This window comes from Musa acuminata, chromosome BXJ1-1 (genome assembly GCF_036884655.1).
Source record: "Musa acuminata AAA Group cultivar baxijiao chromosome BXJ1-1, Cavendish_Baxijiao_AAA, whole genome shotgun sequence".
Lineage (NCBI taxonomy): Eukaryota > Viridiplantae > Streptophyta > Magnoliopsida > Zingiberales > Musaceae > Musa > Musa acuminata.
In genome coordinates, this window is record NC_088327.1 from 2,144,019 (window position 1) to 2,171,476 (window position 27,458).

Genomic DNA, 27,458 nt, shown 5'->3' on the forward strand with positions numbered 1-27,458 from the left:
AATCACATCTCCTTCAGTTTTTTTTTTTTTTATCATGATACTTAATTTTTCCTTTTCTTTTTTGCCATCACCAGTTTCGTCTTTCTCCGCTTTTCTCTCTCCCTTCGATCGTCACCTCCATTTATCCCTTTCATCACTAGGCTTGTTACTCACCTCCATCCCACCGTTCGTTGATGATCGCACGGCTTGCACAGCACAATCGATTGTACGAATCATAAAGCAGGATCTCGGTGACCGTTCGGTGTTAGGATCGCCGTCGATTGATGATAGCGCGGATCTCACAGCTCAATCGATTGTGCCAATCATAACGTGGGATCTCGATGACATCCTTTGGTGTTAGGATCTCCTTCACCCCTAGGTGGTTCGATCGATCATACGGTCAGTAGAGAGGGATCACATCATGGAACGGACGATACGTGAGAGTATGGCGAGTAATTAAAAATGCAATTGCAGATGATCCTCATGAACATCATGCCACGGTGAACTCACGGACTCGAACCCAACTCGTACGCGATCGGTCCTCTCGGCGGTCACCAGCGGGGTCCACTCGGCCACCGCGCATCGACGTCGACAATGGAAGGACGGCCAATGACACATTTCCACTTGTAACGCTAAGGAAACTTCCAGAATGGCTCCTTGCCCTCAAACCATCTCGTCCGTCCGTACTTGTACGACCCATAGATCCAACGGTTCACGTCCATTTCCTTTTCTCTTGAACAATTCGGGACCCACGGAAGACTTGACTTAATCCGCTTTGCTCCACGTCAAGATCCCATTTGAAAGCCACTAAAAATCCACCACGTGTCATAAACTTGTCTCATCCGTCTGATCTTCCACGCTGGCGCGATCAGCGTCATCGACACGGTAACATAGGCTACCATTTTATATATACTCCAAAACCCAAGCCGAACAGAACCAACGGAAACCCAAAGCCGGCACTGAGACTGAGGCACGCGATGAGGAAGTGGGCGCTCCCTTCCGCTCTCCTCCTTCTCCTCCTCCTCTCCACCGTCCCCGATCGCGGTACTCCCACGATCTTACCCTTGACTTCCCGGATCTGATCTCAGCGATGTGTCCTGGATTGGTTCTCGGTTTTTAGGGTTTTAGAGCTAGTTCTTATTCGATCTTTGCGGATCTTTGTAGGGCGGAATCTGCACGCGAATGCGGAGGACAGCGGGGATTCAGACGAGCTCGTGGATCCGCCGAAGGTGGAGGAGAAGCTCGGAGCTGTTCCCAATGGGCTGTCCACTGATGCAGAGGTCGCCAAGAGGTGATTCTTTTCTCAGTTTCACTTTCATTTTCCGATTCGCCCTTTCTCTTTGTTTCTTTCTGCTTGATCTGTTAGTATAAGGTGTTTACTTTGATGATTTATTTTTTTCTCATGATTTGTAATAGAGAAGCGGAGTCGATCTCGAGGAAGACTCTGCGAAGCAACGCTGAGAAGTTCGAGTTCCAAGCTGAGGTTTCTCGGCTGATGGATATTATCATCAATTCTTTGTACAGTAACAAAGACATCTTTTTGAGAGAGCTAATCTCAAATGCCTCTGACGTAAGCAGACTGGACCTTTCTTTTCGTTACATAGATATTTTTCCTTCTTTTCATCTCGATGTGATTAATTTTTTCAATTATTTCTTCAATTAGGCATTGGATAAGATCAGATTCCTCGCTCTCACCGATAAGGACGTCCTGGGTGAAGGCGACAACACTAAGCTTGATATCCTTGTGAGTAGCATCTTATGAAAACATAGTTCCTTTATACCTTCAACGGGATAATTCGAAATAACAGAAAAGATATATCTATGTTAAAATGCAGATAAAGTTGGACAAGGAAAAGAAGATCCTTTCCATCCGTGATCGAGGTATTGGTATGACAAAGGAAGATTTGATTAAAAACTTGGGGACGATTGCCAAATCTGGAACTTCAGGTATTATTTATTTTATCATTTATATTAGTGGTCTAGTTTCTGATCCCAACTGGGAGTACAAGCTTAGAAAGTACTACTGTTTCTATGCAGCTTTTGTGGAGAAAATGCAGACAGGAGGTGACCTGAATCTCATTGGGCAGTTTGGTGTTGGTTTCTATTCTGTGTACTTGGTTGCTGATTATGTTGAAGTAATTAGCAAGCACAATGATGACAAGCAGTAAGTTGATAGTCATCAATATGTTTTATTATGATCCATAAGTTTTCTGTGATCTGCTGCTGGCTATTCTTTGGCGTTGATCACATTTTTGACTTGTTCTTATGGTCTTTCAGGTATGTATGGGAATCCAAGGCTGATGGGTCTTTTGCAATCTCTGAGGATACATGGAATGAACCTTTGGGTCGTGGAACAGAGATAAGGCTGCATTTGAGGGATGAAGCCAAGGAGTATCTTGAACAAGATAAGTTGAAGGTTGGTGCTTATTTTAATTTAGTATCTATTTCTTCTGCATGTCCTTTGTTACATTTTCCTTTGTGTTATGTCCTCGTGATTCAACTTAATTAACACCAGTGATTATATCTATGAACATCAGGTTTTGTGAAACTCACTATGGTTATTCATAAAATTGATCTTGACTTGGTTCCACTGGGTGGCCAGCCTGTGATATGTTTGTTAGATTTCTCGTCTGGTCATAGCACAGTGACTATTTGTACCCTATCAAATATTGTCTTTAGTCTGACTGTGGACTTCATTATCATATCTATAAAAGTTGCAAATTCGTAGTAATATATCAAGAAATTTTCAAATGCATAAGTTCTAATAAGTTCCTCTGTCATGTTTGATTTAATTTGATATCATTTTGTTGATTGCTTTGAGTTAATGCTATGAATATTCGTATGCCATAGGCTAAAACTAAGTAAACTGTATAGTTATTTTGATTTAGATTTTTCCCAAATGAAAAAAAAAAAGTAAACTGAAATATTTCTTGATGTGAATTGTATCCATTCTTTCAGTCATTACAGTAGCTGCTAAAATTGATATATGACTGTTGTACAATTCTACTGGGGTCTAACGTTTACTCTTTGGTCTTTGATAACCATTCATGAATTCTACAGTTGAATTTGCACTGGCCTTTTTATGATTTCAGGCCATTAAGTGTGTTTTTATTTATAAACTTCCTGATTCTTTTCAATCTGTATTACTTCAGGCGCTTCCTGTCGGATCATAATTTTGATTAACTATTCCTTTTAGAGATCTGATATTTTTTGGTACGATAACAGCATATAGAATTTAATCTAGATCATGGCTTAAGTTTGAGCAGTTTATTAACATTTGTCCTTTGACCTTTGCTATTACTTTACCTGCATCAAAGTACTAATAGCTATATGATAAGCTGATCCGAGTCTTTAGTTAGCTTGCACAATTTTTGAAATTATTTTGATTTTCAGCCAAAGAGATAAGCTGTAATTTATTTCTCTCGTTGTAGGAACTGGTGAAAAAGTATTCTGAGTTCATCAACTTCCCAATATACCTCTGGGCAAGCAAAGAGGTGGACGTTGAAGTTCCATCTGATGAAGAAGAATCTACTGAAGAAGAGGAAACATGTATGTTTTTTATTATTCTCTCTTTGTTGAAGACATTCTTTTACAATACATGTTACATTATTTTGTAACATTGTTGACTTGTTTGAATTGACAGCTGAAACAACTTCAGAAGATGAAGAAACAGAAGAGGATGCTTCAGAGAAAAAGCCGAAGACAAAGACAGTGAAGGAAACAACTTATGATTGGGAAGTTCTGAATGATGTGAAAGCCATATGGCTTCGCAATCCAAAGGAGGTCACTGATGAAGAATACTCTAAATTCTACCACTCTTTAGCTAAGGTAAATTTCTGTCATCTGTGTTTTTGTAGATGTTTGACTGGAGCTTTAGCACCTGAATTTCAAAGAAAAAAAAAACCATGAGCCTTCAACTTTTTTATCCATTTTTGTCAGTGAGTTCATTCATACCAATGTATGATACTGTGAGCATGGGATACGAGGCCTGTCGTGCCTGGTCATATGACTGAAATGTCATGCTTGAAGTTACATAACTGCTTACTCTTCCAGGACTGGCATGTGCTTGGCACATATGTATCAGAAGCCATTGATTGTTTTTTGCCCAGTTTACTTTGTACAATAGCACTCGAGTTTCTTGGCTATTTGATTCTCATTATAATTTTCCTGGTCATGTAGGATTTCAGCGATGAAAAGCCACTGGCGTGGAGTCACTTTACTGCTGAAGGTGATGTAGAGTTCAAAGCTTTGCTTTTTGTGCCTCCCAAGGCTCCCCATGATCTCTATGAAAGTTATTACAACACCAATAAGTCCAACTTGAAGCTGTATGTCAGAAGGGTTTTCATCTCAGATGAATTTGATGAACTTCTTCCTAAGTACCTTAGCTTCTTGAAGGTCAGCAAACAGCATTCTTAAGTGGTATCTGAGGTCACTTGGTGGGACAGGTTTGTTATATTAGCGTTCTCATTTGTGCAATATTTTTATGTGCAGGGTCTTGTTGACTCGGATACTTTGCCACTTAATGTATCACGGGAAATGCTTCAACAACACAATAGTCTAAAGACAATCAAGAAGAAGTTAATCCGTAAGGCTCTTGATATGATTCGACGAATTGCAGATGAGGACCCTGATGAGTTCCATAATAAAGATAAAACAGGTTAACATCTCTATATATTTTCTTTTTACTTGTAGCGGCTTTGCTGCTTGTTAATTAAGTTGTGATTTTTTTTCTTTGATCTCCGTGATATACTTTCAGAAAAAGAAAGTGAAGAGAATGAGAAGAAGGGACAGTATACTAAGTTCTGGAATGAGTTTGGCAAATCTATCAAGCTTGGAATCATAGAGGATGCACATAACAGAAATCGTCTTGCCAAGCTTCTTAGATTTGAGAGGTGTGTTCTATTATTAAATTTCCTTTTTCATTCTTTATGTTTTCTGATAGGTTCCAAAATTCTATTTGGTTCTAAACATCTTTAAATGTCTGTTGCTTACAGTACTAAGTCTGAAGGTAAGCTTGCCTCGCTGGATGAGTACATCTCTAGAATGAAGCCAGGGCAAAAGGACATATTCTACATTACGGGAACTAGCAAGGAACAATTGGAGAAATCTCCATTCCTTGAGAGACTCACAAAGAAGAATTATGAGGTCAGTCGATGTGTTTTATTGACTGCAATTTACGCCTGTAAATGAATTGGACTTGGATTGTACTGTGGTCAATTTGTTTCAGATCCTCATTTGATTGGAATGGACCAGATCCTAACATGGTCAAAGGATCAGGAATGGGATCCGTATTTGCGCTGACTGTGATCCTCATCACTGATATTCTTTACCACCCTTGTCGGCCCTGATATATTATATATTATATATAACACAAATAGATAGTTGTATATATTATATTAAATAATATATAAAAATATATTTGGAGATTGGATTGGGCCATGATCAAATTGATACAAGCTTGCTTTGGTTCACACACAATTACAAGGATCTGACTGGACTGGCTTTTGTTCAGGTCAGTGGGTCAAAAGTATGATCCATGCTGGGAATAATCAGAATGGAGTGGGTGAGATCTACTTCATTTTTAGGCCTATGACATTTGTTTCGGTTGATGACTCTTTTGGATGGAACAGTTTCTTGCAATAATTAAATTTTAAGAATAATATAAAACGAGTATTGTAGTCTTAGAATTTCCCATGAGTTTGTGCCAATGTGAAATCAGATTAGTCTGACTTGCAGTAGTCTCTTCATAAAGTAACATTATTTGTCTTTCATTACTTCTAATATTGTTGAAGCTAAAGATGCCTCACAAGTATTTTGTTTTTGGAGTGTCCAGGTCTTCTGTTTAAAGCATGTTAACTTGATGACTGTTTGATTTTTCCACATTTATCCATTCAAAATTAACAGGATCAGCCTGCTACAATCTTTTGCCCAATTTTCTCTAGCCTCTTATGTGTTTTCTCAATGTTGTAGGTCATATTCTTCACTGATCCAGTTGATGAATACTTGATGCAATACCTGATGGACTATGAAGACAAAAAGTTCCAGAATGTGTCGAAGGAAGGTCTCAAACTTGGAAAAGACTCGAAGCTGAAGGATCTCAAGGATTCCTTCAAGGAATTGACCAACTGGTGGAAGGATGCTCTCTCCAGTGAGAATGTAGATTCAGTCAAGATAAGCAACCGTTTGGACAACACCCCTTGTGTGGTGGTCACATCCAAATATGGTTGGAGTGCAAATATGGAGAAGATCATGCAATCTCAAACTCTCTCTGATGCCAGCAAGCAAGCTTACATGCGTGGGAAGAGGGTGCTGGAGATTAACCCAAGGCATCCTGTCATCAAGGAACTTCGTGATCGTGTAGCTCAAGATTCAAAGGTATCAAATCAAACTTCACATTCTTTTTAGTCTTTCGTTAACTCAAACTTTCCAGAATTCTCTTCTTATATACCTCGGTGTAGATTCAATACCAAGTGCCAAACATCCAGAAATTCGCATAATTTCTCCTATCATTTGTCTCTACTTTTCATGCCTTCAATTCATCGTCATTCTAATTGCCGATTAATTAAATATATATGCAGGATGAGAGTCTCAAGCATACAGCACGACTGATATACCAAACGGCCCTCATGGAGAGTGGTTTTATCCTCAATGATCCAAAGGAGTTTGCCTCAAGTATATACAAATCTGTGCAAAAGAGCCTCGACATAAGTCCTGACGCGACTGTAGAAGAGGAGGAAGATGTAGAGGAAGCCGAGGAGGAAGAGAAGGGAACAACTTCAAACACGGAATCTGATGAGATTAAAGAAGACATCGATGAGTCTTCGCTCAAGGATGAATTGTAGATTTCTATAATCTCATCCTTTCAGAGGTTTTGATAATTCCAAATAGGAAAAGAACCCAGAAGACTATAAGCAGGTTAGAGCCATCCAGTTTCCATGTGTAACCTCAAATTGTGATTGAGATGTTGCTAATTTGGTGCACGATGTTTACTTTGAATTCAAGCTTTCCCTTCGTGACTTCTTGCTTTCTTTCTATGATTACTGTGGCATGTAGCTTTTCTCGTGAACAGTAGACAGTTATCATCCACCGAAATTGAAGCTTCATTTGAAATGCGGTAACTGTATTCCTTGTTTTTTGGGAATAATTGTGGATGAGCACAAAATATTACTATTTATTGTTCATTGTAGTGAGATGCTGTAGCTTCTTGCGAGATAAATAGACATAGAACAGAAATTGTTTGTTCACCATACACCGACCACCATGACACAAGCATAACTTGTATATCATTCCAGATCATGAATGCAGCATCTCAAACTTCGGAAACAGTGCAAATGCCATGTATGTTGAGTACAAAATGAATTGTACACCAAGTTCTCATTAAAGAAACCATATACCAGTACACCGATCTCCACACTTCACATGGCTCATATGTATGGCTTAAAGAATCCAAAGCCAAGAAGAAAGAAAAGATAGAAATCAATCCAACCATCTTGGTCAAAAAGAATACTTGGATTTATAGTTAATGGAGAGTTAGCGAGAGCACCAGCAGTAGGTGGGAGGACAAGCAAGCTGCAAGCCAGGGGAGGAGAGAGTCAGCAGCCGGCTTTGCAGCGCCAAAGAAGACCATGGTTTCGTTCGTCGGCGGCAAGCCTGCTGCCTTGGGGTTCTGAGCTCCACCTCTGGGCTGCAAGCTGCAGCACATGAAGAACAAAGAGATGGAAGAGACACGTCAGCCACGGGAAGCTCTTACAGTGATGTGAGGTCTCATGCGTTCTATTTTGCATGGAGATCGACGACTTCCATCTGTAAGACGATTTGGTCTTTCAGTGGAACAATAAATTAGCCGTTGACTTGTTTCTCGTGCTCGACCGCTTCTATCATAATGGACAGCTCAACTGTCACATGATTGAAGCGACAACAATTTGCATTTTATTTTCTATTTTCTTCCTTTTTCTTTCACGCCATTTGCACTTTGTTATAGTAAACTCAACACATCCATCCATGCATGTTTGACAAACCACTTAGCCCCATTGTCCCACCGGCAATGCTGTTGGAAGACCTTAAGTGGGACCCACGCGAGTCTTGATCCTATGAGAGCACGGGTAAGGGCGAGAGTAAGGATTACACGACCGATAGAAGGCGATTTTTGATAAAGAATACTGGTCGGCTGGGATGGGCCCCATGAACCTACGTCCATGGCATTCGACCAAAAACGTAAATTAAATACCCATTCTCTGTACCCGGCGTTTGATTGCAAGTTCCAAGCACGTATTTCTTTTCGCCAATCAAAGTGAAGGTACGTTACAGCGAAAAATGTAAAACGTATGGTTAAAATGAAAACTTGGGGATTTACTTATTATTTATTTATTTAGAAAAGCCAATAAATCAAGTTTAATATCTTGGGTAACTAATCGGCGTCGCCGCCGTACCTGGTGTTGCTGGGGCAGAAGGTGACAGCGTAGCCGGCGGTCGCGGCGGTGGGGCAGGTGAACGTGGAGGTGGCATCGTCGTAGGCGTAGCTGTAAGCCCGGGGGCATGCGTTCTTGAACAGCTGCGAGAACGCCGTTGGTCCGCAGGCGTTCGGGGTCCCGAACTCCCCGCTGCAGCAGTAGCGCTCCGTCCTGAACGCATCGCACGCGCTCCGGCACGCCACCACCTGCCCGCCCGCCCCCACCACCCTCAGCTCGGCCGGGCACAGCCCGTTGAGGTCCGCCGTGCACCCGGTGAGCGCGCAGCGGCCCGCGCCGACGGCCCCGCCCTGCGGCGCCACCAGCACCGGGAGGTTGTAGCCGTCCACGAGGCTGACGTCGTAGAAGTCCGTGTCTCTCGCGGCGGCGCCTCCGAGGGTGAACTCCCCGAGGGTGGCCGGGGGTTTCGCGCCGCTGCCGTTGCACTCGACCGCGCCGGAGCCGCAGTCACCGGTGGCGCAGGAGAAGCGGCCGGTGACGTCAGCAGAGCACAGACTGCGGGCCCAGATGCGGCCGGACCACGGGACGGGGGCGTCCAGGCTGCGGGACTCGCCGGGGCCGAGGGCGAACCCAGTGGTGGCGAGAGGAGAGGAGCCAGCGTTGGAGAGGACGCCCGGCCAAACCGTGTACCCGCAGTCGTTGGTCACGGTAAACGTCGTCGACAGCACACCTAATGAACAAAAACCAAAACCATAAAGCTAAAGACCGAAGAAAGAGATCGAGCACATGGTGGAAGAGTTCGAGGGATTACCTGAGGAGGAGGAGGCGATGAAGAGGGCAAGGACAGGAAGGAGAGGGTGCATTCTGAAGTCTCTGCAGAGCTCTTGTTTGTTCTTCGAAGAGAGATCTGTAAGGGAAGAATCCAAGGAGATGATAACGTTATTATTCCCGTTGTATCTGCTGCCTCTACAACGTTCGAGTGCTGCTTGCACGGAGAGACAGAAGACAGCAGCACATGAGAGAGAGAGAGAGAGAGCAGTATTATATGTATAGTCGATGGAAAGACAACTTGGGAAGGACGAACTCTCCTCGGCGTTGGTTTCTGATTCCGAGAAGGAAACAAAGAACGTGGAAAGAAAGGTTTCCCAAAATGAATTGGGAGAGAAGTCTCTGTTGCCACGGCTTTCCACATCAAGCACCGGAGGAAGAACACTCGCCGGCTTCGTCTCTGGTCAACTTCACTATGTCGCCGGCCGGTAGTAACTGGCCGGCCTGGGCTGGGTTAGTCCGGCCCGACCCGCGGTCTGACCTGAGTCGGCTCAATCATTTTCTTTTCGTTTTGAAACTTATATTATATAATCAACTCATTGATAAATGAAATAAGATAATTTAATGAAAAAAAAGAAATAAAAAACTAATTTGATCAAATAAATCAAAATGCTAAGAAATCATGAATAATGGTATGAATTCATGAAATTTTATTTGTTAGACATGATTAAATCTTTAAAAAGTATGAACTCTCTTTAGACATTTTGGAGATACTGATTTCGAACGCAACATATCGTTATACTATTTTAAAATTTCGATCAATATCATTCTAACAGTGAAATGATTGTATATTACAAGCTCAAATGAGGGAAAAACAAAACACAACGTAAATAAACAAGTTAAGTATCAAACAAAACAAAGTTGAAAGATATGAAAGATATTATTGATTAATCATCATGCAACATATAATCCTAGATAGAAGAAGAAGATAAAAGCTAAATCTTACCGATCTACTCGCATGGACGTTGGTCAAAAGCAGGTAATCATAGGTTATCTCTATCTTGTCGCCTGTAAAAAGTTAAATTGAAATAGTTAAAGATGATTATTTTTTTTAAGAATATTTCATATAATATTTTGTTATCGAGTATAAAAGTTTACTTTTTAACGTAATAAAGATGTCATTTTTTGTCATTAGCGATTGTACTTATTTATCTCGAATTATTAACTTTGGCGTCGAATGAGCTAAGTTGTGAAGCCTTTCGTAATCTTGGTATTTGTGTAAGTGGCATCTCGGACAATCACGTACACATGAGTCTAGATCATATCAAGCTAACATAGACATCAACGATATCTTTTGTAATAATTTTACCATTAGAAGGATACCATTATATTGTAGAAACACTCGTCCATCGATCTTATCAATGAACGATTGAACGAAGATATTTTGCTCTCGATCCACAATACTTTATCATATATATACACGTATATATATAATTTAATTATTATTATTATTATATATTTATCATAAAAAAAAATAATTAAAAAAAATTATATTAAACTCCTCATTTGTGACCATTTTATTTGGTAACTTAAATCGCTACTATGTCAATAATGTAATTGAGATTCCATCTGCAAGCAATTACCAACAGTTGCAACACAATTTACTGCTTAATTAGTAGCGATGGAAAGAAACAGCATGACCATCCATCAGACATACATTGCGGAGACACTTCAAGCGTACGACACAACACCATCACCACCCCATGCATGCATGCATGCACACGTCTCCACCTCTCAGAAACCATAAAGCATCAAGTGACCAACCACGGCCGAGAAGAAGAGTACGACCGATCCCTCCTTCCCTGAGCTCCCGCTGTCGTAAGGAGTGTTGTCCACCAGCGGCTGCTCCGTCACCCCATGCAATCCATGTGGCTGCTGCTGCTGGCCAAATGCTCCGTTGATCGGATTCGTTGAAGGCAGCACCCCTGCTGCAAGGTCGTCGGCCCCACCCGTTGGTGCAACAACTGGCGGATATGCCGGTGCCAGCGGCAGATCTCCGTTGCTATTCTCGTCTCCGCTTGCTGGTGCGACCAACGGCGCCGACGCCGGTGCCAGCGGCAGATCTCCGTTGCTATTCTCGTCTCCGCTTGCTGGTGCGACCAACGGCGCCGACGCCGGTGCCAATGGCAGAGCTCCGTTGGTTGGGTATGGCGTTGTCTGCTGCGGCTGCTGGCCAAATGGAGGGTTGTCGTCTCCACCAATTGGCCCGACAAACGGTGGCGCGCCGGATGGCAGCCCCGGGGAGCCTGGCAACCCACAGTGTTGATTCACCCTCGCGTCGTCGCTGGCCTTCCAGACCAACTCCCCGTCCTTGTCGATCACCCTCATGTCGCCGTGGTCGACCAGCTCCAACGTCGCCGGGAAGTTGTTGTGGCCGCTGGCTCCGGTGTCCCATACCGGGTTGCTCCCATCGAACAACGCGAGCCCGGCATCGCAGAACACGAGGCTGCACGCGTTCGCGCTGCTCACCGGCTCGCACTCCGACTCCCACACGCTGGCTCCGGAGGCTACCTCCTGGATCTGGATGTAGCAGAAGTCGTTGCCCATGCCGCCGGCGCCCGGTGCGGTCTCGCGGCGGAGGAGGTAGCCGACGTACTTACCCAAGGGAGAAGTCAGGAAGGGCTCGGTGTTCTCCGACGGGTTGGGAGGCACAGTGGCGAGGATCTGCTGCTTCGTCTCCCTCTGAATAGTGCCCAAAGGAGTGTGCACGGCCTTGACGTCATCAGCCTGCGAAGGTGGGCAGAGGATGAGCGAAGAGATGCAGAGGAAGAGGAAGAAGGAAGCCATGAGTGCTTGGTCTGTGTTGGATGTGCGACCTCCGATGGATGAGACTGAAGGGTATTTGAAGGAACTCGAAGGGAAGGGCTGGTGCAACTCGCCATGAGGAAGAAGACATCGATGATGACCTAAAAGACAACCCTTAAAGGAAAGATCATGGAGTAGGGCGCTCAATGATCATTGTTTAGCCATGCAAGAGTTGGTAGATTGATGGACATCGAAGGAAGCCACCTGGAAATCATCTTCTTTGCAGAGCAACCGTTCCAATATGTGGGGGGATTAGGAATGAGATGATCGATGACGCTTGTTCTATAGTCCACAACAATGTCAAACAATAAAATATTGAATTCTTGATCATTTTGGGAGAATTGATTTGATCCTTTTGGTTGGACTAATCCATGATAGAACAGCTAATCCACCCATGCATTTAGGACTTAAGAAGGTGCTTAATAATCTTTAATCTTGTGGAAGGATGTATCCCACACTGAGTGCTTAATTTATATCTTATTAATGAAATTTTAATTAAGCTAAACAACACATCCACCAAAATGCTTATAAAGTCTATTTAAATAATTAAGATAAATAAATTTAAAACCTAATAAAAAAATATAAAAAATAAATAGAGAAATTTCAACCTTTATCAATTATAATATATTTTAAAATATTATATAACCTATTCAGAAGCATTGTATATATATATATATATATATTATATTATTAAAACGTTAGAAGAAATCAACAATTATAGTATTTTTGAATAGGCTTATAGTGTTTTTAACACATCCACCAAAATGCTATAAAGTATATTTAAATAATTAAGATAAATACATTTAAAACCTAATAAAAAAACTCATATAAAAAAATAAATAGAGAAATTTCAACCTATGACAATTATAATATTTTTGAATATTATATAGCCTATTCAGAAGCATTGCTTATATATTATATTATTAAAAAGTTAGAAGAAAGCAACAAAAGAAAAAAAAAAAGTGAAAGATTTATTTTCTTTATTTATTTTCAGTTTTTGTTTTTTTTCAGTTTTATGTTTATTTTTATCTCTGTAAAAGACGGCAGAGAAAAGACGCACTTCGACTCGGGCCCTCAAACCACGATCCAGGGGGCGAAACCTTCCTCCGCCACGCCGGTCATGTCCATGGAGCCACCGCTGTCGCCGCTCATCGCCGCGCAACTCAACCACCTCCTCGCCTACTCACCCCTCTCCGTCAAGGTACTCTTTCCACTCCCAAACCCGATCCCCCTCTAAAGCCCTCATCTTTTCTTTGATCCCATGGCGGTCTCCGTGTAGGTTGAGCAGATATGGGCGGGCTCCAGGAACGCCCGCTTCTCTGACCGCTTCACCCTCTTGATCCCCTTCTGCCTCGATTACGTCAAATGTGAGCACTGCCTCCCGTGATGATCAAACGCCGTGCATTTGAGTTTTCCTGTGCTTTTTCCCCTAAATTGGAGTTGGATTTCTTTCAGGCGATGTGATCTACGACGCACTCCACCCGTCCGTTGCGCCGGATGTCGTCTTTTCGTCGGAAGACGACGACTTTGATCCCCTTGGCGATATTGCGAGTGAGGGGGAGGCGCGGGTGAGCAAGAGCAGCTTGTGTGATTGGAACAGTAAAGACCCTTCGAGGCTGATGGCTCTCGTCCATGAACTGAGGTTCTCGATTCTTCTTCTTTGAGGCGATTAATGCAGTCGTGTCTGCTTGTGGTTGCTTACTTGTTGTTCCGGAAATAGGGATCTGTACATGCATTACCAGAGGAGGAGGGTAGGAGAGCTTGATGATGCGAGGATAAAGTTTGAAATGAATACTATGCTTCCCAGGGAGGTAATTGATCCTATGTTTACAGTTTACCAGTTTGGCACTTGCAAATGGATGTGCTCTCCACAAGATTATGCTATTCATCCGTAATAAAATCTAACGAGTATATGACATGGTCTATATCCCGGTTGTCATAAATGATTTTAACATAATTACGAAGCAATTACTGATGCTTTTAAAAACTGAAAGACAAACATTGGCATCTTGCCGTCTGGCATGTTCACAAGCACTTTAGTGACTATGACCTATTGAGTATTGGGTTATGACTGAGGACATGAAATAATCGTGTTGTAGGGCTAACTGCATGTGACAATGGAAACAGTGTCACATCTTTCTTAATTTAACAATAATTGATTTTGCCACTTTAATTGGTAATTATAAGTTATAGTCTTGATTAAAGTCATATTAAGTGTTTTATGCGGCAATCATCTTTGAAAAAGAATAAACCTTTTTGTTTCTTCGGTGGAACGACATGAGCACATATCATGAGTGCTATCATCTGTGTTCAATGTTTTGTCATGCATTTTATCCTTTTATGGAGCCAATATGATGAAGTATGTTTGATTTAGACAGACATTTGTGGTAACACTTAAAAATAAAGTGCACTTAAGGTGGCTGTATTCTGTGAATATACTGAACACACAAAAACAATTTTTCATTTATGCTGAAGGCCGTTCAATTTTACATCTGAAATATTCTAATCAAATGCGTCGAGTGTTCTGTTAATTGATCATTGGATTTTACTGACATATATGATGGCCTATGTGTTTTTATTTTAAGATTCTCTATCCCATATATAACTGCAGTACCATCGTTCTGTCCGAATGTTCTGATGGAGCACATTACACTTTCTATGATGATAAATTCACAATTTTATACATTTGATTGTTAATTGGTTACGTTTATGATGGTATGCCCATTGTCTTGATTAACAATGTCATATGGTGTCCACAACTAGTTCGTGGCTGGAATGCATTACTATGTCTGTGCAATAGAGATTGATTAATCATTATTTCAAAGGATTTCTAGCCAGCCTTCATGGTTGTGGAAACTTTTAACTTAGATGTCATTATGCTGATTGTCATTGCTCACACAATTGTAATTTGAATTTCAAATTGAAATATGGAATGATGATACAAGGTGAAGTACTCTTGTAGTGAACAAGCCCGATGAACTGTTGGATCTCATGACATTCACCTTTCTTTTGTTCTTTGTGGCATATATTTTCAGTACTTCTAGTGTTTTCTTTGTTTCTGGAACAACTTTGTCCCTTATTTTTCCTTTTATTTTTATTTGATTTTTCCTATAACCTGTTTGAGACTCAAAACTATTGTTGCTTATTCTACAGGGAATTGAAGTCTGTTTGGTTTCCTTACCTGACAGGGTAAGCTCCTTAAAAAACTCTGCCTGTTCTAGATTTCACATATTTTCAAATTTTGATGAAGGATCTATAGCTAATATTTTATTTCACTACTATACCTTGTGATCCATCCTCGTCTAGCTGGAGGAAGTGAAGTTTGCTGTACCTTTACTGGATATGGACTTAAACAAGCTAGTACCTGCATGCACCTGGAGACATCAGCAGAAGATCTACTTGCAGGTTCTGTTTGTTTGATGTCTTTTGCAAGTGGTACAATAATAATATTGACCATTTAGTACATTAAATTTTTGTTGAGTGAGGTTGTCTATGCAAGTATGTTAAATTAGGCTACTGTTGGACTATCCGTGTATATTATTAACCAAGTAGTTGCAGAAAATAAGTGAAGCTTCAAGTTGAACTCTCTCATGCCTCCTTAAAAAATTATCATGGTTTTTGCTGACTACCTCTAAGAAGGTGTATCTAGTTAGATTGTGAGTTCCACACAACTTGCGTAATCTTATAAGTATCAGGAAGAAAGAAAACAAATTAAGGATATGTATTTGCACAGATCTAGTATTCTTTGCCAGGGAGTGCCAGAATTGCCATGTATTTCTCTCGTGATTAATGGTGGCGCTGAATCATCTTTAAAAGATTGTAAGTCAGGGATCCTGTTTATTGAATACCATAGGGCCCAGAGCAAATGCCACAAATAAAACAATGTGTCATGTGGTTGCAACAATTTTGGAGAATGAAGCCTGATCATATTTATGAATGCTTACATTTATTGTCTTGTGTACACTTTGACAACAATTTTAGGATATCATAAACTGCTACCAAATCTGATTATGAAGATTTGGTATGATTTTTCATATGTAATTAAGTGTAGATTGACATTCTTATTCCAAAGATGTCGTTTAATAATTGAGTTCTGTAGATGATGGTTCCTTGCTAGCTATCGTTATTACCAAGCCATCGAACCTAACAATTGAGGTCTAGCCGAATACTAGAACTTAATCATGGTCTGTCTATAAAAGGCACTTACGGAATACTGGTCTCAGCTATAAGTTTTTTGTTCAGGTTAGGCTGTCCAATGAGTTTTCTTATAGTGATGTAAGTTTGAGCTTGGTGCATCACTTGGCTAAGTCTCAAAATACTACTCAAGTTCTAAAGCATTCTATTCGAAGGAGCTCAAGGTTAGCTCTAAAGAGCCCAGCCTGTTTATGACTTTGATAGAACTGTGGTCAGTACATGCTCATCACTGTTAGTTGGTGCATCAAGTGAATTTAGTTCATATGCTTGTCAATAATGAGATGATGTTTGATTTAGAGTTATATTTCTTTTGACTTTGTGATTTCCTATGAGAAGTCCTTGAAATATAACAAATTTTGGTTGATTAATCATGAACTCGCTCTTAGCTTCTTGCGATAGGTGCATTATGGGTGTTGCTGTGATTTTGATTATTTTTCAGCAATGTAAGTGTATGATGCAGTTGATACTAGAGATCCGTTTGTTGGTTGGTTTGTTTGTTTTTTTCTCCTTTACTTTCATTTCTTTTCTCTTTAAGCTAGTAAGTTATAGGAGGGAAAAAATTAGCAAGGTTGTGAAGGTAAAAGTCCCTGAGAAAGTATAACATACAGCAAATTATCTTGGAGAGTAGAACGACTTGTATCATTGATGGCTCGTATGAGCATCTGAACAGCCTATGCTTATGAGAACATTTTTTCTTAATCTAGATTATGTTCTAGCACGAGGTTACAAGCATGGATTTACAAGCAGGAAGCCCCCGTCGAGCCAGTCGATGATTATGCTTATGGTTCAACACCTGATTGACCCTTGCTCATTTGTCAACATTGGCATGTGCTGTGCCATTGTCGTTTAAGAATATAAAGATAGATGGAAGAAAGAAGAGAGAAAAAAGGTCTCAAAACCAGTGTGGAGGGTGACCATGAGATTGACATCTTCTCTGAATACCTCCAAAAATTCAAAAAATCTTTATCAAATCTATGTGGGCCTGGAAAGCTTGATATGAGGGATATTGGTTCCAGTAATTTGTGAGCACTGCATGTGCAGGCTGTCAGAAAGTAACTTTGCTTATAATCTGTGTGCATAGGATGAATAGGTAAATGACAAATTTGAGGAGCATTGGCAATTGGTTTGTTTTTTATTGGACACAGTGAAAGATGGAACAGAAGGAAAAAAAAAGAGCTGCAGAAAGGATTTCCTGATACAGTGGGTTAATGGCTTTGCTTAGGATGTCTATGTTAAGCTAAGCTGCTTTTGTTTCAAGATTATAGTTGCAGGTAGTCTTTTATGCCACCATATTATGGGATAAACCTCAATGCAAACTTCCTGTATGATTCCTTTGTTGTCACATCTACTAAATCATGACCATAACGTAATTATGAGCCTTAATCCAGTCATATAAGTTTCAAGTTCTACATTTGATTCATGGAATGATATTCTTATTTTAGGAATTTCATTTAGACTTTGGTCTACTGCATTGTGCAGATTATCTTTCCTGTTAGTAGAAGAAATTCTTCAGCTCCTGCTGCTCCACGGGTAAAACTGGTTTCTACTTCAGAAGTGAAGACCTTGTTCTCCGTAGAGGATGTCAAACTTCCACCATGGTTAGATGGAATGTAAGCCATCCTATATTCCATTAAGATTGGCGACACATATGATTCTGTTTTCTTCTAAATGTGTTTTATTAAATGTTATTACTAAAATCTGTTTTTTGCTTAAACTGGCTGCTTTGTTTAAAGGTGCTTGGCTGAATACCTTCCTGCTATAGAAGACAATCTCAAATTGCAGGTTAGTTGCTTTCCTTCCTAAATAAAAATTCAGCAGTAATTAATTGATGCATCAGAATTTACCTCTACAGTTCATGAAATGTTATATCTAACTTCACAGTGAACAAGAGACCTAATGTATATTCATTTAGGAAACTTTAGTATATCTTCATGTCCCAGAGTCTGTATGCAGGACTTTTCAAGATATAAGATTAGAAGTGTGCTGCATTAAAAGATAATATTTCATAATATCAATTATCTAGCAAGACATGGCTACATGTGCTTGATTAATGAACCCTTCTGCCTAGCTTATTAGTTAATTACTAGTTTTTGTATGTCTTATTTCTAATGTACTGGGTTCCTTTAAAAGGTTGTGGAGGCAATTGCATCAATTGGTGCTAGAAGACGTTTTATTGAGGCATTATCTCCTCTGTTTGGAAGGCCACTAGAAGCTGATCCGGTCTGCCCTTATACAGCACTGTTGTGTAATCTTGTGTATTTTTTCAGAATCCATTATGATTTGTTTTTCAATCAGGTTTTGTGCAGGAGAGCTACTGTGCTTTGTGCCTCTGGGGCTTTTACATTTTTGGTATGTTCAAGAATTGTTTATCTTCATTTTATGTGACAGGTGACTGGCATATCATGTGTAGTATCAGAGGCACAGCAAACTAAGGTCAACATAAGTGTAACTTAGCTAATATAGTTCAGACTGGTCATCAGAAATTAGCATTATTTTCAAATGAACTTCTACTTCAAGTTGGTTTATGCATAATTGCATATAAAACATAATCCCCCTAAATCCACTTTGCTTACTATTCCCAGAATGCGTGAAGCATGAATTAGGAACAGAATGTTTCTTGGTCTGATGAATTAAGACATGAATATATTGGCTGCATCTAGAAATTACAATCATATTTTGACCGGCATAAGGTGTGCTATATACATGCTGAAAATTTTCATCTTTTAAAATGAAATTCAATACTAGAGAGCACTCATAAAATCAGAACAAACTTCAGAAGTTTCAACCAAAGATATTGCTTTTTATGTTAGCCATCAAATTGACTATTTAATTCTTTTATTTACTTCATATGGTATCACATTTATGAAGTCCCCTTTGTCTTTATCCATCTTCTGCCTCATGTACTTCTGTAAGCTATCTCTAAGTCAACCATTGTTAAGTCCAGGTTTGCTTGAGTCTTTTTTTCCTTAGTTTATGCAGTTGTGCTGTCTTTGCTTATTCTTTTTTATCTGGCCTAGTTGATCGGTAATCAAGAGTAATAAGTTTATCTCACATTTCATGCTCGTGCTACTTAATGTTTTATAACATGTTGAAGACATTCAGCTGAGGTTGAAGTTTTTTTTTTTCTAGGTTCACTTTTCAATTCCCACACAGTTCCCAAAGCAGCAACCGACATTGGTAATGCAAAGTTCTCAGGTATCTTTTAGTGTTTAGATCATCTTCTTCCGGTTATAGTTCTTGAGCTCCTGTTAAAGCTACTTCACAAGGGCCTGATCTTTTAGTTAGGTCAAGCTTAAGTTTTTGAGAAAATAGATTTCTGTTATATTCATGTGTTCTACATGCGTCATGAAATTGCATTTATCTACCTTGTATTCTTTTGCACATAAGATTTTTCACTTATACTAGTTTGATAAGAATTAAGAAGAAAATCATAATTCTTGAAGAGGACAAGATTGAAATGGATAGTGTTAATATTTTTGAGAGGCTGGATCTTGCAGTGGCAAATTGTTGGGAATGTGTGACTCATTTTATAACCATGGTGTATGTTGAACTTTTGTACTGGAGAATCCCTACTGGGATTGTGTCAACTAGTGATCCTGCTCTGACATCCTTTCTTGCTCTGACTATAGCTTAAACATAGGGTATCAGCTTGCAGAGAGCTTCTAGATGGACTTTTTGGAACACATTGTATTCATGTAATCATAATTTATTTATGTATTTCTAATTTATTAAAAAAGTTTGTAAGTGAAGTGGAGTATTTTCATGTACTTTCTCTACGGAACACATCTCAAAGTTATTTATTATTATGCATTAGATGATTGATATTCTGTAATCTGATCAACGTTCCGTCGTGATATGTAGCATTTCAATTCTCAAGGCACACCAATATCCTCGCCGCTGATAAATGATTACCCTTGGAGTCCTAGATGGGATCCACCACAGATGGCTGAGCGAATCTTGTAAGCATCGGCAGTGTCTAAATTTAGAAACTGTCTTGGAACATCTCTGATCGTATCGTATATGCAGTGAATTCTTGGTCGATGAGTGTTTGAACTTTAAAAAGTTCTGCATTGATGCAATTCCTCAGTAAACCTGCATGACACTCGGTACAACCCTCATTTCCTCAAAGAATATGTTTTGCTTGTAAAGTCATTTTGTTTCTCCTCTTTTACATGGCTATGTATGATTAAATTTGCTTTTGGTGTAGAAAGCTGCCATTTGTTTCTTCCTAAGATGAACTTGAACCATGGGTCCATAACATGCATCAGGAAGAAATGGTCTCAGGAGAGCATTAGAACATCAAACACAGTGCCAAAGGTTGAGGTCTCAGATGCACATAATTGTAGCATGCAATGAATCCACTACCATGTAACAAACATCTACTCATCATTTCTGGCTTCCTAGTAATGTAACAATACTGTAATACTATCTTTGTGTGTGACATTAATTGATCTTTGATGAAAGATATTCTCTTTATCACATTAGGGCGGCCAATGTCGACTTCAATGACTTATGGCATTGGAGGAGGTGGTGCGCCGCGATAGCGATGACGACGAAGGTGGTGGCAGCTGCAGAGGTAGGTCGAGACAATCGTAAATTGTAAAGATAATCGTAAATTATAAATCGACACGGAGGAAGGTTAGATCGAGAAAGAACTCGATTATATAAATATTTATAAATGCGATGTCATAGAAAAGATATAGAAAAAAAAGAAAGATAAAATTTATTTTATTAAGAAAAATTATATATATAATGCTAAACTAATAAAAAGTTTTTTTAATAAAAATAAGTTATTTTATCGAAAAAAAAATCCTCACTATTAGGAAAATTTAAGATTTTTATATAAAATGAGTGGGAGTTGAATAAATTATACTCGAAATCAAAATAAGGTATATTTAATTACATAATATATTCAAAAAATTTAATTTCGATAATTTATTATTATAATTTTTTAAAAATAATATTAATAATCTTACAATCATGTCCTAATAATTAATTCTATGGAAGTTTGGGTTGGTTTAGCATAAGCTAATAAATTTACGTTCGTAATTGAATTTAAATTATATTTGATTAAAAAAATTCTAAGTTTTGATGGTTAATTATTATAAATTCTTTAAAAATAATAATATTATTAATCATCTAAGAAATATTTCTAATTGTTCTATAAAAGTTGACTTTGATTATATACTTGAAATTAAACTAATTACATCTATCCGAGAAATCTTTAATTATAATTAAATTTGAATAATCATGACATTTTTTATTATTTATAAAAAATCTCATGTAAAAATGAATAGCTTTTTTATAAAATACCCATAAAGATACTAAAAATGAACAATATTTTTTTTATGTATGAGAAATAGGAAAAAGTAATATCTTCCACTATTTCCATTTGTCCATATGAACCAGCAGACGCCACCGTTCTTATCCATTCTTCCTTTCTCTCTATCTTTTAGTCACTCGTGCCGTCGCCGTCGCCGCCGCTGCAGCCGTCGCCGCCACCGTATAATCGCGTTGTTTGATTACATGTCTCCGACAGAGGAGGAGCTGGAGGTGGCGCTCACGCTCGACAGCCTCCCCGAGCTCGTCCTCGCGTCCGTCCACCGGGCGGCGCTCCACGTCCTTCCCGAGTCCCTCCGCTGGGGCTCCCGGAAGCCCCGGTCACTCCCCGGTCATCCTCTAATGCCTTCTCCTCCTCCGCCGCTCCGTTACGGGGAGAAGAACGTCGACGGGGGAGTCACCGCCACCGCCACATCGAGCCCCTCTACGCCTCTCTCCTTCCAAGGCAGCGGCGGCAGCGAAGACATCGACGTCCGGCCCAAGCCGTGGGTGGAGCACCGCAAACAGTACATCCAGGTAAGTGTACCGTCAGCCTCTCCCTCTCTCTCTCTAGCCAGCTAAGATATTTATTGTATTTGATGCTTGTGGTGAGCAGTGGGTGGAAGAACAGCATGAGCCGATGGCTTCGTTTGCCGACAAGAAATCCAATCTCGAACGAGTGTGTTCTTTTCTTTCTTTTCTTCTCTTTTGCCATTTTATTATCTATATTTTCTCTCGATTCCTTTTATTTCAACTTAATTGTGTGTATATATATATATATATTCTTAATGATAAGATGAATCAGGTGAGAGAGGAGTACGAAGCCCAGTTGCATAGTCCATCAGCCAACCCCTCCGTGCTTCCAGCGGCTACACAACTGCGCCATGTAATCAATCTACTCCTCTTCTCTTCTTCTTCTTTAAGATTGTGCGCCGAAGAGTGAATCGAATGTCTCGGCGGCAGGAAAAGATGCTATGGGTCGGTGGCGGCGATATGGTCCCCGTGGATCCCACAGCCGTCGACCACCGGTGGGCCCAGAGCGGCAGCCAACGGCCGGCCGCGGGTCGGGTCGGCCTCCCGGATCTGAACGTGACGCCCGACGACGAGGAGGGCGGGTGGGATTTGGTGTGGGGGTGGGGGGAACGGCAACACAGCGCGTGCAAAGCGGCCACGTCGGCGCTGGCGAGACGGAGGAGACTTGAGATACAAAGGGCGAAGAGATACGGTCTGGTTTATGACCAATAAAATGCCAAGATTAAGTATTTTTCTTATTTTCAAGATTTAAGTATTCATCTTCAATTTGGTTAGTGGGGATTTCTTTTTGTTTTTTATTGACGTCAATGTTAGGCATTTGCTCACGAAAATATTTTTTTTCCTATTGATTAAAAATAATATTTTATGAAAAATATTACAGTAAGTGAAGAAGGGTAAAACAACTATTTATTGGAATTCAAAAGACAAGTGATGCATTCATAATACTTAATATCTAGGAGTATAGTACCTAACATTCAAAAGGAACATTATGATATTTAACCTTGAGAGAATGAATTATGGTGTACCTAACATTCAAAAAAATATCTAGTATGCAATTGGAGTATCGAATAATCTATTCCAAAGAGAAAAAAAACCCCACCAACCGTTCCTTTGGCCTCCTCTTTCATCTCAAACCAAAAGCATAGTACAAAGGGAAAAAGCCGGATAAGTCTACAAAATATGAAGCTAGGAGGTTGAAAGTCTTGTTATAGAAAAGAAGTCAACCCAAGGTCAACCGTAAAACTTCCTCAAGAAACTATTTACTTGCTGCATACAGTCAGCTAACGTGCAATTTCTACCCACATTAGTGTCTATATGTAAGACTTCTTCATAACTCAACATGTCACAGGTGAGAATCCCTAACTGGTGCAAGCCTCGCATAAGAGAGGAGGCATTTCGGTATGCTCAGACAAATGATTCAGTTTAAGTTGATGATTCAGTCTGACTGTGCGTGGAAGATCACACTACACCTGACGGAAGCCGTAGCACCAGCTGTCCACCGACAACACTGCAGGAGGAAGAGTGAGAACAAGTTTTGTATTAACGGCCATAATAGGTGCGTGTTCGTGGAAAGAATCTTCGTTACCTCTTCACATAATAATAGCAGAAATCAGCGAGAATGAAAGTTTGAACGATCTCGGCAAGAAGAACCATTGGTGGCCACAAACCATACCCTAAAGCTGTCAACAGTCGTCCACGAGTGTCCAGGACCTACAAGAGACACCGAGAAGGAAATGCATCATGCGACACGCCTGCTATAGCAGGAGACCATGTTTCCAGAGGTTCATACTGAACCAAGACAATCAGGAAGAAAATAATTGCCTGATGCCAGACACTTGAATACAATTTATTTTTCCATGTTTTTCTTATTAAGTTTTACTTGATTCTTCTTCATATTATTTTCTCACTCAAAGATAATCACAAGACAATCAGGAAGAAAATAATTGTGGAATGGTCAAAATAGCATAAATTGGATTGGATTTCGAGAAAAACAAAGGTTTCAACCAACATCTACAGTAAGATAATGCAACAGCTGGTTCTCCATGAGTTTTGTGTCCAATCCATCAAGTTCACCTCAAAGAAGCAAATAATGTTACTAGGCTAGATCTAACAAAGTAGAACTCATTGCACGGTTCTGTGGCTGCATATAATCAGACCTCTCGTGTGTCATGCAAATGGTTGGCATAAATATTGTGATGCATTGTGTACAACGCAAACTTCTGACTGTAAATACAATTAATAGAAACGATGACCTTGAAGATATATAGAAGATAAGAAGAGAGGAAAGACTTAAAATGGTACCAAATATTAGTCATGTGGAATGAAATAAAATATTAATACTAATATTAGTCGTGGTGTGAAACATCAACATAAACAAATTGACAAGCAGGACAAGCCATGAGCATATAATTATGACCTCCACATCAAAACCAAGAAAATATAGATAGATATGCCTTTCGAGCTGACAACACAAAAATGGTGTGTTTCATTGGAGCTGCACTAACAAGGTTTAAAGAAAGAACAAGAGTCAATGTAAAATCTAATTTTTAAATATTCAAAATTGAAGCTCAATAGGAAACTCATGTGCAATGATGCTGAGGCCTCAAGAGATCCAAAACTTATGCAGAAATAGTAACACATGCTTTCAATAATATGTGACTCTATATCAACAAATTATGACTATAAATGAAGAACCAGAGTATCCTACAAAGTTCTAGCCTTCAACAGTATGAGAAAAATATATATATATCATGCTTATGCTTAAGAAGTCACTCTACTGTAAATACATCAGTGGTATATCAGTCATACAAATCCATAAAACCTAGTCAGAATGCAGAGTTTCATACTAAACCAACCTGAAGGACCCAGTGAGCGCAGCTCAGAAATCTTGCAATCCCAAGAGCAAAAACATAGTGAGCAGTGAACGGTTCTACAATCTGGGGATCATGTATGAAGATACAATTAGAAACTTTTTCTTTAAAAATTTACAAGGTTCTCTGATTCCAGGTTGTACCTTCGTGTTCTGCATCAATCGTAACTGGGGCAACACCGAAACAGCTTCCAGATAAACACAAAAGGCCCAACAGATCCTATTGAAAATATTGTGAGATGTAGAAGGATGAACAGCAAGCGCTAACAGCACACAAGGCACAACCTGCAATCATATAAAGAGAGGTGAGATCCATTCATGATCTTATGAATAAAAAACAAGTTTTTTTATCACGGATAATTCTTTAAAGACCAGCAAAGAGACATGAATTTTCTTAAGAACTTCAAATGCGAAGAAACTTTGTAGCCATAATAGTAAAAAAGAAGCTGCCAAAAACCCAAAGATATAATAATAAATAAATAGTAGTAACGATATAAATAAAAGCAACAAGCGTCCTTTTCCTTGACATGACTCTTTTGGCAATAACACAGTGCTTAATAAGTATTTTCTAAGTAAAGGGAAAAAAAACACTGAAAAACAAATTCAACGACCAAGTATTTTTTTCATTACAGGTACAAAATAGTCCAAGTGATAAAATAAAACTATTACTTTGTCGCCAAAAAAAAAACCAAATTTCTAAAGGGTTTATCATGTATATAAAGCTTTTTTTATATAATACATGAGATGTCTTACCACAAAATATATAGCAAAATTGTCCTTATCCTCCATGTAACTTGGCCTCAGCTTAAAACGAATCATGTAAATAACCCAAAGAGTAGTAGCAAGTGTAGCAGTATCTAGCACTGTGTGTATATCGTATTCCATAACGAAACTGCAATAAAGTCTGGCAGCTAAAAACAAAGCTGTCAAATCCTGAGACTTCAACGAAACCCCTGCATATTATAAAATTGTTAATGAAAGATAATTGGATCCACGAAATAAGTGCAATTTCTATAAACTTAGCATTAGGCAACATGAATTACAAAGCAACCAAAAACTGGTGACCTATTAAACCGGTTCCATATATAGGTAACAGAAATGTATTCTCGAAACGATCTTGATAAAATCAAATACTTAGAGATAAATGAATAACAAATTGTAAGGTTAGAATATCTATCACATAGCTTAAGTGCTGCTCTAAGGCAGAATGTTCTGGATTCCCAATAAAAGGGCTTAATTGTCAATTCACTTCAAAAACAAACTTGAAACTCCTCCTCAGACAGGAATCGTATAATTATATCAGAAATTTGGTGCAAATGAAAAAAAAAACATTAAAAAGGTCCACCAGCATCATATAAGGTTAGCATTTTTCCTCGTGGATCTTTACATAATTTCATCATCTTGCACATACTTGTAAAAGATAATTTTGCAATAATAATCAACAATGAGAAAAGTTAGATAATGTAAAAGTACCAATAAAGCAACATGGATTATACGATAGAAATTTGATAAACTTAAAATGTAGAACAACAAGATCAACATTGAGCAAATGCACTATTCAAAACAGGGGGAAAAAAACTTCTTTCAATTTCTTCCCTTAGAAAACCTATTCTGCAAGTTTCAAGCTAGTAATTCCCATAAGCAAAACTCTTGAGCCTTGTAATTACTCAAAATTCTGAAACTATCAATGATATAATACTCTCCTTCGAACTTCCATTCCACAAACCTAACATCGACAAACTCCCAAATCAGGGTCCTAGTCGAAACCAAAACCCCCTCCAGCCCCGGATTACCTCAAAGGGGGGAAAATATCTTTTTAGCCATGCCATCTAGGGCATCCATTATTTAAATCCCGAAGCCTTGGCAATTGGCATTCTTACCGCCCCATCCACCAACAGATCACGTATGCAGTAGATCAAAACAAAACAAACCAAAACAAAGCAGCACGGGCAAAGAAAATGAAATAAAAAGGGGAAAGAGAAGGCGGGGACCAGCGCATGTCCTCTCCTTGGTAAGCTTATAGATGAGGACGGAGATGCCGAGGGCGTGAACGGCCTCGGCGGCGATGAAGAGGTTGTCGTGGTCGTGAACGATGAAGCGGAGGAAGACGAGGGCCGCGATGCCCGCCACCACGCACAGGAACGCCTTCACTTTGGGCGGCTGCCGCTTCACCCATGTCGCCACCGCGTAGATCGGCCGCCTCGCCCCCCTCATCGCACGCCTTCCCTCGCAGCGATCCGTTCGTCCCTGCTCGAATCCAGGAATTAAAGAGGGCACGGAAATCGAGTCGCTTCTTCGTCTCCTTTCACCGTCACAACGGAGCTCTAATAAAAGGGGGCCAAAGGAGTTTGGCTCATCAAATACATTACCATCACGTCACCCGCTGCCTCTCACCGCTCACCTACCCGCCTTTTGGTTGCAGGAAACGACTGCCTAAATGCGGGCCCCGTGTGGAGCCACTGTGTCGCGTAGTCGTTAGATATGGGAAGTGCTGCGTTTAGTGTCCGCCAACTGTTCGAGAT

General features: G+C 39.8%; 6 protein-coding genes across 9 annotated transcripts; 3 read left to right on the forward strand and 3 right to left on the reverse strand.

Annotated features, from left to right (window-relative positions):
* Positions 1–905: 905 nt before the first annotated feature.
* On the forward strand, positions 906–6,995 carry LOC135597525 (endoplasmin homolog). 2 transcript variants are annotated; one of them, XM_065090596.1, is made up of 15 exons: positions 906–1,023; positions 1,144–1,270; positions 1,396–1,549; positions 1,643–1,723; positions 1,815–1,926; positions 2,017–2,143; positions 2,257–2,395; positions 3,411–3,528; positions 3,623–3,807; positions 4,159–4,374; positions 4,471–4,636; positions 4,730–4,871; positions 4,974–5,124; positions 5,950–6,354; positions 6,558–6,995. In XM_065090596.1, exons 1-15 carry the CDS (start codon positions 957–959, stop codon positions 6,819–6,821), a joined length of 2,454 nt encoding a protein of 817 aa, XP_064946668.1. In that variant the 5' UTR covers positions 906–956; the 3' UTR covers positions 6,822–6,995. The 2 variants fall into 2 exon arrangements, with proteins under 2 accessions (XP_064946668.1, XP_064946714.1); XM_065090642.1 differs by having other exon boundaries at positions 4,736–4,871.
* Positions 6,996–7,333: 338 nt separating this feature from the next.
* Positions 7,334–9,523, reverse strand: LOC135597567 (thaumatin-like protein 1b). The gene is made up of 3 exons (XM_065090725.1): positions 9,199–9,523; positions 8,409–9,117; positions 7,334–7,670 (listed from the first exon to the last, which is right to left on the reverse strand). Exons 1-3 carry the CDS (start codon positions 9,248–9,250, stop codon positions 7,499–7,501), a joined length of 933 nt encoding a protein of 310 aa, XP_064946797.1. The 5' UTR covers positions 9,251–9,523; the 3' UTR covers positions 7,334–7,498.
* Positions 9,524–10,803: 1,280 nt separating this feature from the next.
* LOC103979409 (uncharacterized) lies at positions 10,804–12,018 on the reverse strand. The gene has a single exon (XM_009395550.3). The coding sequence runs from the start codon at positions 12,000–12,002 to the stop codon at positions 10,950–10,952; it is 1,053 nt and encodes a 350-aa protein (XP_009393825.2). The 5' UTR covers positions 12,003–12,018; the 3' UTR covers positions 10,804–10,949.
* A 1,057-nt stretch (positions 12,019–13,075) lies between these two features.
* LOC135597601 (uncharacterized) lies at positions 13,076–20,693 on the forward strand. Of its 2 annotated transcripts, none has more exons than XM_065090794.1 (14): positions 13,076–13,221; positions 13,300–13,387; positions 13,476–13,662; positions 13,741–13,831; positions 15,174–15,209; positions 15,327–15,425; positions 17,694–17,824; positions 17,948–17,996; positions 18,345–18,434; positions 18,510–18,563; positions 19,344–19,409; positions 20,076–20,173; positions 20,241–20,320; positions 20,422–20,693. In XM_065090794.1, exons 1-13 carry the CDS (start codon positions 13,141–13,143, stop codon positions 20,302–20,304), a joined length of 1,134 nt encoding a protein of 377 aa, XP_064946866.1. In that variant the 5' UTR covers positions 13,076–13,140; the 3' UTR covers positions 20,305–20,320; positions 20,422–20,693. The 2 variants fall into 2 exon arrangements, with proteins under 2 accessions (XP_064946866.1, XP_064946919.1); XM_065090847.1 differs by having other exon boundaries at positions 20,426–20,693.
* A 930-nt stretch (positions 20,694–21,623) lies between these two features.
* Positions 21,624–23,939, forward strand: LOC135597689 (uncharacterized). 2 transcript variants are annotated; one of them, XM_065091044.1, is made up of 5 exons: positions 21,624–22,070; positions 22,150–22,212; positions 22,339–22,419; positions 22,497–22,792; positions 23,416–23,939. In XM_065091044.1, the coding sequence occupies exons 1-4, from the start codon at positions 21,741–21,743 to the stop codon at positions 22,776–22,778; spliced, it is 756 nt and encodes a 251-aa protein (XP_064947116.1). In that variant the 5' UTR covers positions 21,624–21,740; the 3' UTR covers positions 22,779–22,792; positions 23,416–23,939. The 2 variants fall into 2 exon arrangements, with proteins under 2 accessions (XP_064947116.1, XP_064947186.1); XM_065091114.1 differs by having other exon boundaries at positions 22,497–22,758.
* Positions 23,248–27,420, reverse strand: LOC135597751 (uncharacterized). Its single transcript, XM_065091193.1, has 6 exons — positions 26,928–27,420; positions 25,690–25,889; positions 25,081–25,221; positions 24,923–25,003; positions 23,653–23,777; positions 23,248–23,574 (listed from the first exon to the last, which is right to left on the reverse strand). The coding sequence occupies exons 1-6, from the start codon at positions 27,148–27,150 to the stop codon at positions 23,526–23,528; spliced, it is 819 nt and encodes a 272-aa protein (XP_064947265.1). The 5' UTR covers positions 27,151–27,420; the 3' UTR covers positions 23,248–23,525.
* Between the last annotated feature and the right edge of the window lie 38 nt (positions 27,421–27,458).

Excerpts from the sequence above, each read along its gene's own strand:
- LOC135597525 (XM_065090596.1), top strand. The coding sequence starts at position 957 with ATGAGGAAGTGGGCGCTCCCTTCCGCTCTCCTCCTTCTCCTCCTCCTC. Across the intron at positions 1,024-1,143 it reads CTCCACCGTCCCCGATCGCG|GGCGGAATCTGCACGCGAAT; the intron begins GTACTCCCACGA and ends GGATCTTTGTAG. Across the intron at positions 1,550-1,642 it reads TAATCTCAAATGCCTCTGAC|GCATTGGATAAGATCAGATT; the intron begins GTAAGCAGACTG and ends TTCTTCAATTAG.
- LOC135597567 (XM_065090725.1), bottom strand. The coding sequence starts at position 9,250 with ATGCACCCTCTCCTTCCTGTCCTTGCCCTCTTCATCGCCTCCTCCTCC. Across the intron at positions 9,118-9,198 it reads CATCGCCTCCTCCTCCTCAG|GTGTGCTGTCGACGACGTTT; the intron begins GTAATCCCTCGA and ends TTTGTTCATTAG. Across the intron at positions 7,671-8,408 it reads TTCTGCCCCAGCAACACCAG|CTTGCAGCCCAGAGGTGGAG; the intron begins GTACGGCGGCGA and ends CATGTGCTGCAG.
- LOC103979409 (XM_009395550.3), bottom strand. The coding sequence starts at position 12,002 with ATGGCTTCCTTCTTCCTCTTCCTCTGCATCTCTTCGCTCATCCTCTGC.
- LOC135597601 (XM_065090794.1), top strand. The coding sequence starts at position 13,141 with ATGTCCATGGAGCCACCGCTGTCGCCGCTCATCGCCGCGCAACTCAAC. Across the intron at positions 13,832-15,173 it reads ATACTATGCTTCCCAGGGAG|GGAATTGAAGTCTGTTTGGT; the intron begins GTAATTGATCCT and ends CTTATTCTACAG. Across the intron at positions 20,174-20,240 it reads CAGATGGCTGAGCGAATCTT|TGAATTCTTGGTCGATGAGT; the intron begins GTAAGCATCGGC and ends TCGTATATGCAG.
- LOC135597689 (XM_065091044.1), top strand. The coding sequence starts at position 21,741 with ATGTCTCCGACAGAGGAGGAGCTGGAGGTGGCGCTCACGCTCGACAGC. Across the intron at positions 22,071-22,149 it reads ACCGCAAACAGTACATCCAG|TGGGTGGAAGAACAGCATGA; the intron begins GTAAGTGTACCG and ends TGTGGTGAGCAG. Across the intron at positions 22,420-22,496 it reads CGGCTACACAACTGCGCCAT|GAAAAGATGCTATGGGTCGG; the intron begins GTAATCAATCTA and ends TCTCGGCGGCAG.
- LOC135597751 (XM_065091193.1), bottom strand. The coding sequence starts at position 27,150 with ATGAGGGGGGCGAGGCGGCCGATCTACGCGGTGGCGACATGGGTGAAG. Across the intron at positions 25,222-25,689 it reads ATTTTGCTATATATTTTGTG|GTTGTGCCTTGTGTGCTGTT; the intron begins GTAAGACATCTC and ends ATATGATTGCAG. Across the intron at positions 23,575-23,652 it reads TGCTATTATTATGTGAAGAG|TGTTGTCGGTGGACAGCTGG; the intron begins GTAACGAAGATT and ends TTCCTCCTGCAG.